This window comes from Rhinatrema bivittatum, chromosome 3 (genome assembly GCF_901001135.1).
Source record: "Rhinatrema bivittatum chromosome 3, aRhiBiv1.1, whole genome shotgun sequence".
Taxonomy (NCBI): domain Eukaryota; kingdom Metazoa; phylum Chordata; class Amphibia; order Gymnophiona; family Rhinatrematidae; genus Rhinatrema; species Rhinatrema bivittatum.
The window spans coordinates 365,487,343-365,501,823 of NC_042617.1; the positions used below are offsets into that span (position 1 = coordinate 365,487,343).

The following is a 14,481-nucleotide window of genomic DNA, read 5'->3' on the forward strand; positions in this document are numbered from 1 at the left end:
GCAGTTCATCCCATTACCATTTGTCCCCCTTCTCTGAACATTTTCCAGTGAAACTATATCTTTTTTTGAGAGATGGGAGACCAGCATTGCACACAGTAGGCAAACTGCAGTCTCAGCATGCAGCGATAAAAAGGAATTATGAATTTCTTTTATTCACTATTCCTTTCCTTTTAGTTTCGCATTAAGTACGATAGCTTATGTGCTTTCGCAGGCTCATTTTTGGAGTACGAAGGCTTTATTTTTTTTTTTTAATTGCAATTAAGTTTAATTATCAAAAGTGCGAGCGACTCTATGAGCCCGTGCCCAGCATCTTAGGTACCTCGCAACGCTTCCGCCTATATAAACAAAAATATTTCGTTTTCTAAAGTGCTTAATGTGTAGGGATTTTTTTTTTTTTTAAACTTTCAACAGGTAGCAGCCTAACACTGGCGAAGGCACGCAAGCACGCGTCGATTGGAGGCGGCAGCCTCAGCACGTACCGCGCTCATCAGGGCTGGGACAGTGAACAAGCGTCTGGCCACGTGAGCCGCCGACGGATGACGTCGTCGAGCCCGACTTCCTGTCAGGGGTGGGGCTGTCTGTAAAGACTGAGGAGGGGAGGGGAGAGAGGGAAGGCGGCGGCCGCCCGTGCGGGTCTTCTCCTGTCAAACATGGGGCGCCTCCGGGCGGCGGCGCATAACCTCAGGCAGAGCCTGCGGGTGGACGCCATGCGCGAGGCCTGCCGCCAGTACCCGCTCTTCTGCTGCCTCTTGCTCGTCCTGTCGCTCGCCACGCTGCTGCTCCACAGGTAACGGGAAGGCGGCGGTGGTGACTACCCCGAGTATGGCACTGGGCTCTCTGTCGCGCTCCTTTCCTCGGAGGAGCTGGAGGCGCCCTCAGCCCAGGGGACGTTTGAGTTAACAAGCCCTAAAATGAAAAACAAGAGGAGAAGAGTACTTGGATAAAGGAGAGAACCTTTCAAACTCTACCCAAATGCTTATAAGAGATGTAGCAGGCTGCTGGGACAGCCAAAGTCCCCAGGCAGTGCCAAGAGGCTTTTCAGCTTCAGGCACATGCGGTAAAGGGGAGAGGGTCAGGTTAAGTAGGCGCGAGCTGCAATCACGCCACCAAAAAAAAATAAAACATTTAGAAGCCGAGAGAACAAATCTGTTCTGGCTGGTGTGGTGCGATATCAATAGAGGGTGGAGGAGGATGGGAGCGGGGGAAGTGGCAGGTGGACTAGAAATAGAGAGCATATAAAGAGAAACTATAGAAAGGAGGGAGAAAAGATAGATGGAGGAGACTCAGAAAAGTAGGAACAAGCAGAGAGGTAATGGGGAAGAGGGTTCGAGAGATCTACCCACATATTATTGTTGACATTTGTCAGCTTAAATGTAGCATGGTAGTTATTTTGTGTTTTATGGTAATCTATGTTGTAGTCTCCTCTAGAACAGTCCCAAAGTTCACTGCTTACAACAATAATGGTTTATTTGTATTGTATACTGTATTTGACTAGTTATTTTCTGTGCACTGTTTTGTGATGTAAATATTTGGTGTTGCACTGTAAATGTTGCCATCATGTATTATACATGACTATAATGTTTTGGACTGTCCTGCTGGAAAAAAAAAGTTTATAAATTATGATGCTGGAAATGTTACTACCCATTGTACCACCAGCCCACACTGATGTTTACATATCATAGAGGTTTTGGTCCAAGTTCTAGGATTTCAAGTACAGATAGAACATAATTGTGATTGCTGCCAATCAGCAGCATAGACTTACCGTTTTGAGTTGGGGGTTTTTTCCCGCCTAGGTCTTCAATATTGAGTTTGCAGTGTGATACTTTTTTTTTTCTTTTTCTAGAAGTTGTTTCCACTTTTTTGCACTGGTATGTGATTGTTGAATGGCTCCATCTTTGTGAAATATACACAAGAGGAAAAGCTGGAGTTATTGAGCAGTGGGAATGAGCTCTCTACAGGATAAATATCTGCAGCTTAGGTGGAATGTTTTTAGTCTGCTATTGATGCCCATTGCATGGACAATGCAGAATTCAGTTGAAAGGCCTAGATCAAGGAACTTAGGGTCTCCTAAACCTTTTCTCTGTTAGAATCTGATCAGGGCACAGATGTCACAGGCATAGTTCACAACAGCTTTAATTAAAGGAAAATGTATCCAACATAATATGGATATGTCCTGTCTTAAAATATGCTTGAGAAACAAAAGTATGGTTAGCAGGCAAGCGAGTGAGATCCAAAACAGCTCAACCAGATTCAGAGCAGCCCTTACAGACCCAGCTCCGTGGTGAATTTAGGGATTCATTGTGCTAGCAGAGTCACTCTGCTGGCTAGAGGTTTAAATAGGTGTGGTATCAAAGGTGAATCTCCTTTTAGTCCAATGAGACTTGTAAGCAAGTTTCGGGGTGCAGGGACCTGTCTGCTACAGCAGTGGTCTCCACCCTTTTTTGCACCAGGGACCGGCTTCAAGCAAGACCATTTTTCCGTGGCGGGGTGGGGGTGGGGCTTTGGTCATATGGGGGCGGGGTTATGGAGGGGGTTGGATTTTAGTGCATACTTATTTAATTATGACATTTATAATGTGAATGTGACTCAACTCACCATAGGTTCAGAATGAGTGGGAGCACCGGGCTTGTTTCCCTTGTTTTCCAAACTTCACACCTCTCTCCTCCACCTGACGCCTTCCTTCTCATGACCTCCCCTGGCTGTGAGCAAACCCCAGGAAGACACCCATTCATTCTTATACACAGACACACCCTCAGGCAGGCACCCATGCATTCACACACATACACCCCCAGGCAGACTCCCATTCATACACATGCACACACTAAAGGCAGAGACCCTTTCTCTTTCTTTTGCCAGCAACCTCAGAGCCTCTCTCATTCCTCTGCTGCCGTGTTGCTATTGGGGAGGTGCTGATTGCTGTTACTGGCACTGAAGCCCATTCTGCTGCCTCCTCTGTGCAGGCCCCGTGGGCTTCCAGTTCCTCCATGCTGATCTTGTACATTGTGAGATCTGCATAGAGAAAGTGCTATTCTTGCACATTCCCAAAGATTACATGTGTTAATCAGTAAAAAGTAATTTTTTTTTTACATTTGCTGTCTGATCTTAGTTTTCTAATCGGTTGGTCACAGGCTTTTTTTTCCACCTTCCCTTTCTTATTTTTTTGCCAATTCCTTTTATATTGTCTCTTTTTCTATTTCTTTTCTCGCCATCTGTCTTCTTCCCTCAAACACAGTGTCCGGTTTTCATTCTCACATGCTTTCTCTCTCTCACACACACACACACACACACACACTCACACTCACACTCACACACTCTCTCTCTCATACAATCATTCATACACACAGTCTCTCTCTGTCACATGCTGTCGCTCTCACATGCTTTCTCTGCAAACATTCAGGTCTTCACTCCCACACACAATCTCTCAACTCATCTCATACACGCACACATACACACTCAGCCTCTCTCTCACCTCTGGGCCGCTTCTTTATGGGTCGCCACAGGATGGGCTCTGCAGCGGCCCTGGTCTTCTCAGGCCGCACTGCTCCTCTTCTGCACGCGGCTGATGCTCCTCCTCCTTCCTGCCTGCGTGGCTCTGGCAACATTTTTCTTCCGGGGCCGTGCAGGCAGGAAGAAGGAGGAGCACCTGCACATTTAGACGTGACCTTTTTCTTCGGGTCGTGGTGACATGAGCTCCACCACGGCCCTGCTGATCTTCTTGCTGTGTGTATCTGGCACATAGCACAGCAGTAGTTTAGTGCTGGTCGGGGGTGGCGCCGTGGACCAGCAACAAACCCCCAACGTCCTGGTCCGCGGACCGGTGGTTGGGGACCCCTGGACTACAGGATTACCAGAACTGTTTTGGGAAGCCTTGCTCAGTGCAAAATGGGTTTGTTTTTTTTGAAGATTATTAGTTTTTTAATTTGAGATGTTTAATCCTCCAGACATTAGCTAGTCACCATTGGTCTGGTATACAAATTCTGAAATTCAGGCAAGCGACAATACCTGGCTCGTGACTTGGACCTTACATTTTGATTTTAGCTAAAATGGCTGAGAAGCAGTGTACCCTCCAATGTATTATGGCACTTGCTGTCCAGTTTTTCTATAATAGGAACTTAAAACACATACAGGCTGATACAGTACAGTGCACTTCAGCGGAGCGCACTGTTAACCAGAGTTTGGACGCGCGTTTTTGACGTGCTAGCTTTACCCCTTATTCAGTAAGGGGTAATAGCGCGTCGAAAACGTGCGTCCAACTCCCGCCCCCCCTCCCCCCGAAACTAATAGCGCCCGCAACATGCAAATGCATGTTGATGGCCCTATTAGTTATTCCTGTGCGATTCAGTAAGTAAAATGTGCAGCCAAGCCGCACATTTTACTTTCAGAAATTAGTGCCTACCCAAAGGTAGGCATTAATTTCTGCTGGCACCAGGAAAGTGCACAGAAAAGCAGTAAACTGCTTTTCTGTGCACCCTCCGATTTAATATCATGGCGATATTAAGTCGGAGGTTTCAAAAGTCAAACCTGCTGACAGCCCCGCCGTTCCTGTCAAAAAAGAGGTGCTAGGGATGCACTAGTGTCCCTAGCGCCTCTTTTTACCGCAGGCCCTAATTTGAATAATTTGTTTTAGTGAATCGCGCGCACAGGAGAGTGGCCTGTGCGCGTGCCGGGAGAGCGGGCACTCGCCCGCTCTGCGGTGAAATTTACTGTATCGGCCTGATAGTGCAATGTCAATATGTTTTAGATTCATTTGAAAGAAGACCATTTGAAATTGTGGGCACTAAGAAGCCTGAGAGTAAGGCAGATGTCTATCAGTTTTAAAATGTAGAGTGATATTGTAGCTTAGTAATAGCAGAAAGAAAAAGACCAAATGGTCCTCCCGGTCTTCCCAGAAAGTTTCTTATGGTAGTAACTGCTGTTCCCTGTACGTACTAGGATCAGTCCAGACCGTGGGTTATGTCCCCCGTCCAGCAGATGGAGTCAGAGCAAACTTCCAAGGGTGCTGACATATAAGCCTGTGCACCCCCTAGGGATCCTCAGTATCTCTCTGACTCCAGCAGATGTGAGTGGGGGAACCTTTGCTTCCCCAGTGTGTGGCCTCTGCTACATTTTTTTTTTTCTATCATCTTTTCTTCTTTCGGGACTGGATCAAGCAGACCTGGGCTTCTAAATTATTAAATAGACAAAAAAAAAAAAAAAAAAAAAGGAAAATTTTTTTTCTTCTCACTTCAGGGAGGCTTGAGCCCCTGCCCGGGTCTCTCAGCCCTAGTCAGCTTGCCAGCGGGACTGGGTATTTTCTCTTGCCTGCCTTTTTCTCTCTTCTCCTCTCTTCCGGCGGTGTGTTTTGTCATCTTTTCTTCACAGGTTCACCGTCGGACGGCTCAGGTGGATGCTGGTGGGGCCAGCCTCTCCCCTTACGCGCGCCGCGATTCGCACCCCCTCCCCCTCGGCCCCACGACGTCTCCATTCCCCGGGGCCGCGGCAGCAGGGAAGTCTCATTCCCCTGCTGCTCCTGAGGGGAGGGTTTGTTGTCTGAGCCTGGGCGGACGAGCCCGCTCCTCCCGCGGCGCGCAGTGCTCGGCTCCGGCCTAGGGACGGTCGCTGAGGGGACTCTTCTTCCCGGCCGCGCACCATGCAGCGCCTTAAGGGGTCTCCTGGCGCCGACCCGGGGCAGGGCGGATCGCGAGACGGGTCCTCCGGGGTTGATCTCCCCGGGGGAGAGACCGGACCAGCTTCCCCGACCTTTTTGCCGTCGGGCTCGGATCGCCGCGGCTCCAGGGGAAGGGCCCCGCCCCCTTCTTTGGCGGGAGCGGCGGCCATTTTAGAGCTGGAGAGCGCGGCTGACTCGGAGGCGGAGGAGTCTCCACATGGTTTTTCGCCGCGTTTCAGGCCGATCCTAGCGCCATCGTCCCCCCCCATCGCTGCGGGCCCCTCCAAGGACCTCTCGCTCGCCGTTCCTCCACCAGCAGGGGGGTTCACGGCGGACTTTGTCCTTTTGATGCATCAGGCGTACCTCCAGAGCCTGCAGCCGGCGGGGGGATCCCCAGGTGGTGCTCCAGCGAACCCCACGCCCGCGAAGATGCCCCGACTGGTGGGGGTGGGGGGGGCCAATCCAGCGCCCTCGGGGGGCGGCCATAAAACGCTCCTGGCTCTTCCACCCAGCGGAGTGGCTCCAACGCAGGATCCTGAGAGTGACCCGGCTTCGACGGCTGACGATGATTCGCTCCTGGCAGCGCACCTGGAGTGTGACGACCCGAGAGTGCTCCGGATCTTCCGTAAGGAGGAGCTGTCTGACCTCATCCCACACGTCCTCCAGGAATTGGATCTCGATCCGCCCGTCGAGCCGCCGGGGCCCCCAGCCCCCTCCGTAGCCTCAGGTAGCTCCAAAGGGGACCCTGTCCTGGCGGGCTTACATCCCCTAGCGCGAACGTTCCCGATTCATGAGTCTTTCCTCCATCTTTTGGTGCGGGAATGGGACACGCCGGAGGCATCTCTCAGAGTGGGCAGAGCGATGGACAAGCTCTACCCTCTCCCCGGCGATTTCTTGGACCTGCTTAAAGTGCCCAAGGTCGACTCGGCAGTCTCTGCCGTCACTAAGAGGACCACGATTCCCGTGACAGGGGGAACGGCCCTCCGGGATGTACAGGACAGAAAGCTAGAAGTCTGCCTCAAAAAGATCTTCGAGGTCTCGGCGCTGGGGGTCCGTGCTGCTATTTGTGGCTCTCTTACCCAGCGAGCCGGTCTTCGGTGGGTGCAGCAGCTACTTACTTCACAGCAACTACCCCTGGAGGAAACGGCGCAAGCGGACCGGCTGGTGGCCGTCATTGCCTACGGGGCCGATGCCCTCCACGATTTACTGCGAGTCCTGGCAAGGACCATGGTTTCGGCTGTTTCCGCCAGGCGCCTGCTGTGGCTTCGAAATTGGGCGGCGGACGCTTCGTCCAAATCCAGCCTAGGGTCTCTACCTTTTAAGGGTAGGTTCCTCTTCGGTGAGGATCTTGACCAGATCATCAAATCCCTGGGGGAAAATTCCGTACATAGGTTGCCCGAGGACCGCCAGCGGTCTTATCGTCCGTCTACTTCCTTCTCCAGGAATCGGTACCGCTCTCAACGGCGATTTCGGGGCTCCAGGTCTCAGAGTCCGAGAAACCCCTCGAACAGGTCTCAGTCATGGACCCGGTCCTTTCGGGGCCGTAGACCACCCAGGGACTCTTCGGCGCAGGGCTCCTCCGGCAAGTCTACCCAATGATGTCAGGCCGGCTCACTCCTCCCTCCCGAGGATCGGAGGACGACTAGCCTGGTTTTACGAGGAGTGGGCCAACATCACCACGGACCAATGGGTCCTAGATATTCTAAGGCACGGCTACGCTTTGGATTTGCGGTATCTCCCCAAAGAAAGATTCGTCTTCTCACCCTGCGGGTCAAGTCACAAACGCCTGGGAGTACAAAGCACACTGGACCGGCTCCTAGCCCTGGGGGCCATCTCACCCGTCCCCTCCGGAGAAGTGGGCTCGGGTCATTATTCCATTTACTTTGTGGTGCCCAAGAAGGATGGATCCTTTCGTCCCATCTTAGACCTCAAGGAAGTCAACAAGGTCCTCCGGATACCCCGGTTCCGTATGGAAACCCTTCGCTCGGTCATCGCGGCTGTTCATCAGGGGGAATTCCTGGCCTCCCTGGATCTGACGGAGGCCTACTTACACATTCCGATACACCCGGACCATCACAGGCTCCTCCGCTTCAAGATACTGGGGCAACACTTCCAGTTCCAGGCCCTCCCCTTCGGGTTGGCGACGGCGCCCAGGACGTTCACCAAGATCCGAAGAGAGGGGATTTTAGTACATCCATACCTGGACGACTGGCTCATCCGAGCGAAGACCTTCTCTCAAGGGCAGCAAGCAGTCGACAGGGTGGTCGAATTTCTTCAGTCTCTGGGCTGGGTAGTCAACTTCGGCAAGAGCAGTCTCCTCCCGTTGCGGCAGTTGGACTTCCTAGGAGCGCGCTTCGACACCGCTCAAGGCAAGGTCTTCTTGCGGCCGGACAAGGCCCAGTCGCTCAGAGAGCAGATTTGCCACTTTGCCTCTCTTCCAGTCCCAACAGCGAGGGATTATCTGCAGATCCTGGGATCGATGGCTTTCGCCATCAACCTAGTGCCGTGGGCCTTTGCACACCTGAGGCCTCTACAGATGGCGCTACTCTCGCGGTGGAAACCGGTCTCGCAGGACTATCAGGCGATACTACCTCTTCCGCCGGCGGCCAGACTCAGCCTTCGTTGGTGGCTGGACCCCAGGAACTTGGCACAGGGGTGTCCCCTGGAGTCGCCGGAGTGGATTGTGGTCACTACCGATGCCAGTTTGACCGGCTGGGGGGCTGTGTGTCTCCGAAGCTCGGCCCAGGGGCAGTGGACGCAGGAACAGTCGGCCTGGTCGATCAACCGCCTGGAGACCAGGGCAGTCCGGTTGGCGCTCATCCAATTCCTGCCCCTCATCCGACAACAGGCGGTCCGCGTTCTCTCGGACAATGCGACCACGGTAGCCTACATCAACCGTCAGGGAGGCACCAAGAGCCCGGGTGTGGCCATCGAAGCGGCCCGTCTCATGGCCTGGGCGGAGCGGTTCCTCGACCGCCTGGCGGCCTCCCACATCGCAGGCGTGGACAATATTCAGGCGGACTACCTGAGTCGGCAGACGCTGGACCCAGGGGAATGGACTCTCTCCGACGAGGCAATGTCGCTCATCACTCGGCGCTGGGGAACACCCGCCATGGACCTCATGGCAACGTCTTGCAATGCAAAGACTCCGCGGTTCTACAGTCGGAGAAGAGACCACGGGGCGGAAGGAGTGGACGCCCTGGTGCTACCCTGGCCCCCTCGTCTTCGGCTGTACGTCTTCCCTCCGTGGCCTCTGGTGGGCAAGGTGGTGCGGAAGATAGAAGATCATCCAGGGCAGGTCATCCTGGTGGCGCCAGAGTGGCCGCGGCGTCCGTGGTTTGCGGATCTACTCAACCTGGTAGTGGACGGACCTCTGCGATTGTCGCACCTTCCGCGGCTGCTCCATCGGGGTCCGGTATTTTCGGACCAGGCGGAACACTTTTGTCTCGCGGCTTGGCTTTTGAAAGGCAGAGTCTCCTGCGCAAAGGATACGCAGTAACCATGGTAGACACTCTTCTCAAGGCACGTAAGACCTCCACTTCAGTCGCCTATGTACGGGTCTGGAAGGTGTTTGAGGTCTGGTGTGCTGGGCGTGGAGCATCTGCGACCGCACCTTCGCTCCGTCAGGTCCTGGCCTTCCTCCAGGAGGGCTTGGAGAAGGGTCTCTCCTACAACTCCCTGCGTGTGCAAGTCTCTGCTCTAGCCTCCCTGGCTCGTACCACGGGAAATCCAGATCCTTCGTCTCATCCGGACGTCTCGCGCTTCCTCAAGGGAGTCAAGCACCTGCGGCCGCCAGTGCGGCACCCCTATCCCTCCTGGAATCTCAACCTGGTTCTCCGGCTCCTTGGACAGGCTCCCTTCGAACCACTGTGGCAGGCCTCCCTCAAGGACGTCACACTTAAGACGGTGTTCCTGGTTGCCATAGCCTCGGCGAGGCGCATCTCCGAGCTTCAGGCACTCTCGTGCCGGGAACCGTTTCTACGCTTCACAGACTCGGGAGTTTCCATTCGTACGGTTCCTTTGTTCCTACCTAAAGTGGTGTCCTCCTTCCACTTGAACCAGTGGGTGGAGCTGCCGGCCTTCCCGTCGGATGCGCCCCAGGCCCTCCGGCGTCTCGACGTGAAGCGTTCTCTGCTGCACTACTTGGAAGTGACCAATGAGTTCCGGGCGTCCGACCATCTCTTTGTGCTTTGGTCCGGTAATAAGAAAGGACTGCAAGCGTCTAAGACGACTATCGCCCGGTGGCTCAAGGAAGCGGTGTCCTCGGCCTACATCGGCGCCGGGAAGGCGCCCCCGGAGGGAGTCCGGGCCCATTCGTTGCGTGCCCTGGCCACGTCCCGGGCAGAGTCTCAACATGTTCCCATTCAGGAAATCTGTCGCGCGGCGACATGGAAGTCGCTACACACCTTCTCGAAGCATTACCGGTTGCAACTACCGGTAGGTGATTCGGGTTCCTTTGGAGACAGGGTTCTCCGAGCAGGGTCTTCAGGGACCCACCCGGTTTAGGGAAGCTTTGGTACATCCCACGGTCTGGACTGATCCTAGTACGTACAGGGAAAAGAAAATTATTCCTTACCTGCTAATTTTCGTTCCTGTAGTACTTAGGATCAGTCCAGACGCCCACCCGGGTTTGCTAAGTGCTGGTCAGACGCCTGCTCGTGTACGGTCTATCCTCTGTCTCTCCTACTCCTACATCCTGATGTTTGTGTTGTTGCCTAGTTCTTTCACAGTTCTCATTGCAAGTTGCATTGGTTATTTGTTTTTTGTGGTTACAATTTGATTGGTGCTTGATCCATCCTACTTTCCTGTCAAGTGTTTTGTCTCTGGGCTTTGATATTCTCGATACTGAGGATCCCTAGGGGGTGCACAGGCTTATGTCAGCACCCTTGGAAGTTTGCTCTGACTCCATCTGCTGGACGGGGGACATAACCCACGGTCTGGACTGATCCTAAGTACTACAGGAACGAAAATTAGCAGGTAAGGAATAATTTTCTTCTCTGTGCAGGTTACCCTCAAGCCTTAGGTTAAGGCTAGTAATAATTACAATCAGAACTAAGCAAGTGTCAAACCCATTACAAAATTACTGTTGGTAAAATTTTTGCAGGGTGGAGTAGCCATGTTAATTTGGACAGTGCAGCTTAAATGTGCTTTTGCACTTGACCGTGGAAGCAGCCTGTAACACTTTTCCCTATTGTCTGCATATCCATACCCTGGACTGTAAAAGTTGGGGCCCAGTGTTGGCTGTCATCTGAATCCAAGGCCCTTTCCCCCCTTTTGGTAAACTGGCATTTATAAGCATTATGCAGTGATGCTATTTTGTTTTAAGTTAAGCGAGTTCCATAATCTAGATTGTTCCATTTGACTGATGATTAGCTTCTGTATCCAAAGTCGTCCTTAGTAATATTACATCTGCTTGAAGTGATAAAATCAATTCCTGGACATGGACTGAAAAAACAAATAATGCTGGTTAGCTATTCATTGCTGTGTGTTTTCAGACTGAGTGTATAGTAAATAGACTTTTGTCTCCATATACTTTTATTTCCCACATTAATGCTTTGAATAGAAAGGGGTTGATTGCTGTCACAGGTGACTTGCAGATACTGCTGTGCAAGCCCCAGTGTATGGCTTTATCCTTATTTATATTCCACTTTTCAGGCACTTCACAGCTGATTATAATCAGGTACTGTAGGTATTTCCCTGTCCCCAGATGGGTCACAATCTAAATTTGTACTTGAGGCAATGGAGGGTCACAAGGAACGGCAGTGGGATTTGAACACTGCTCTAACCAGTAGGCTACTTCTCCACCCGTTTCAATTACTTCTACAGTGGTTTAATTGAAAGGTATTACTGCACCAAGCAAAAGCATAAAAATTCCAGTAAAATCAACTGATGAAATTCCAATTAAATCGCAGTGTTTCACCCTGCTTACAGTAAATGACACCTATATTTCAGATATATGAAAGAAAGAAGGGAGACCTGAAGTGGTATAGTGAAATTGAAAGGTGACATGGAGCAATGTGTGGATAGAGATGAAGAAATTACAGAAATATTAAACAAATACTTCAGTTTTGGTATTCACAAATGAAAACCCTGGAGAAAGACCGTTGTGTTTGAAAAGACTGAAGGTGGGGGTGGGGTAAACTAAACTCAATTTACAGAAGAGAATGTATGGGAAGAGCCAGGAAAACTGAAATTGGACAAAGCCATGGGGCCGGATTAGTTACATCTCAGGGAGCTCAGATTTGCTGGTGGGTCTGCTGAAAGACCTTTTCAATAGATCCCTGAAAACAGGAATGGTGCCGCGAGACTGGAGAAGAGCTGTGGTGGTCCCACATCACAATAGTGGTAGCAGAGAGGAGGCTGGAAACTACAGGCCAGTTAGCCTCACCTTGGTGGTGGGAAAATTTAATGGAGATATTGCTGAAGGAAAGGATAGTGAACTGTCTACTATCCAGTGGGACCAGAGGCAGCTTGTATTTATCAGGGGAAGGTTCTGCTGACTTTTTTTTATTGGGTGACTAGAGAATTGGATCAAAGAAGACCGCTCAATGTGATTTACTTGGATTTCAGCAAAGCTTTTGATACCATCCCACATAGGCTTGTAAATAAAATGAGAAGCTTGAGACTCTGCGCCAGGGTGGTGGCGTGGACTACAAACTGGTTGACTGACAGACAACATGTAATGGTAAATGGCACATACTCTGAAGAGAGAACAGTGTTAAGTAGAGTGCCACAGAGATCAGTTTTGAGACTAATTCTGTTCATTATCTTTGTGAGCAACATTGCATAAGGGATAGAAGATAAATGTTTTTCTATTTGCAGATGACACTAAGGTCTGCAATAGAGTGGGCATGCCTGAAGGAGTAGAGAGAATGAAAAGTAAGAGAGCTTGAATAGTGGACAAAGACTTGGCAGCTGGGATTCAGTGCCAAGAAGTAGAGTCCTGCATTTGGGGTGCGATAATCCAAAGAGCTGTATATGATGAGGGGTGAAAGACTAATGTGCATGGACTAGGAGAGGGACCTTGGGATGATTAGTGTCTGACGATCTGAAGGCAGCGAAGCAATGTGACAAGGCAATTGCCAAAGGCAGAAGAATGCTGGGCTGCATAGAGCTAGGAATAACCAGTAAGAAAAAGGAGGTGATTAATGCCCTTGTAAGGACCTTTCTGAAGCCTCACCTGGAGTACTGTGTTCATTTCTGGAGACTGTAACTCATAAAGGATAGAGACAGGATGGAGGCGCTCCAGAGAAGGGTGACCAAAATGGAGTGGGCTCTGTATTGGAAGACATATGAGGAGAGGCTGAAAGATCTGAATATGTATATCTTGGAAGAGAGGAGGCACAGGGGAGTTATGATACAGACCTTCAGATTCCTGAATGATTTTAATGATGCATGTTCCTTAAATCTTTTTTTGGAGGAAAGCAAACAGTAGAACTAGGGGTCACATTATGAAACTTCAGGGGGGACAACTCAGAACCAACGTCAGCAAATAATTTTTCACAGAGAGGGTGGTGGATGCCTGAAATGCCCTTCTGGAAGAAGTGAAGATTTAAATAGTAAACAAATACAAAAATTAATGGGATAAACACTGTGGATCCCTAAAGGCTAGAGTTGGAAATTAAGAAAAGGGGTGCATGGGAGAACCAGTATGGAGTGGTAGCTACTACCTCTAATAGAAGGCATGGGGATTACTACCCTTAACCAATTAGCTTACATGATTTTGATGCAACTACAGCATTGCTATTGTCTTCGGCGGGGAGGAAGATGGAAGGGGGAACTGGATTCGACAACAAACGCTGGTTCAGGTTTATGGTTCAGGGTACTGATAGCAGAGAAAAAGCGCAGGACTGCTTCTACGGCTAAGTCCAAAAGCAAAGCACATTCAAGCATCAGTGTTGTATGAATTATCAGGAAGGTTGCTCATCCTATAAAAATGTTGCTAGCAATAACTTTGTTATGGGTTTGACAGTTGCTTGGTTTTGATTTGTAATATTACTACCCTTGACATTTAATATTACTACCTTTTAACATGGGAGTAACCTGCATGGAGCGGCAGTTACTACCATAAGAAGCTTTCTGGGTAGATTGGATAGATCTGTCTTTTTCTGCTGTCCTTACTATGTTAGATGAAAATCCATGTAAAACATCTGACACTGGCGTATCGGCATCCACATGCCTGCTTCGGGGGAACACGGCATACCATCTCCAAATCTTTTTCGGAACGTATTGTGCAAGAGACTTTCTTAAACGGGGCTCCAGGTTGCCTGGCCAATTATAACTTTAATTTGGGAACAGAAAAACACCAGTGAAAAGAATGTTATAAACTGGAAGAAGGCCATCTTGTGCGGTCATTGGTCAAATAAATATCAGTCATGTCATATGTCAGTAGGAAACACAATCTCACTTAGTTGTAATGATAACATTAAAATGTATTTACAAAATAGATTTATTAAAAAAAACAGAGATCCAACTCTGATCCAGAAGGAACCACACACTCCAAATTGTAGATCATCTAGCTTCATGTTGTAACAATAATTGGTTGATGTTACCAAGTTAATGGAAATATCACATCAATAACTGCAAACCTTAGATCAGAAAATCATGGGTTTTTTTTTTTCCAAAATACAGTGAGACCGTCTGTGATTCCATATGCTGTTACTGCAAACAGCTGTGATATTGGATCATCCAAGCTCTTAAAGGACAAGTGGTCTTTCCATAGTAGCACAAATTACATTAATAATATAAATGACCCCAGTAGAGTTGTAATCAATAAAGAACTTTAACATAAGTGCAGGTCTGTGATACCAGAAATGATGATCTGGCAAATGATT

At 50.0% G+C, this 14,481-nt stretch overlaps 1 protein-coding gene across 4 annotated transcripts in view; it reads left to right on the top strand.

Moving 5' to 3' along the window:
- The first annotated feature begins 581 nt into the window (after nt 1-581).
- Nucleotides 582-14,481, top strand: part of SNX14 (sorting nexin 14) — a 271,117-nt gene continuing 257,217 nt past the window's right edge. For all 4 annotated transcript variants that reach the window (XM_029595485.1, XM_029595488.1, XM_029595486.1 and 1 more), the window contains exon 1: nt 582-787. In XM_029595485.1, the coding sequence (XP_029451345.1) occupies nt 651-787 (137 nt within the window). In that variant the 5' untranslated portion in view covers nt 582-650. The remainder of the gene's footprint in view (nt 788-14,481) is intronic.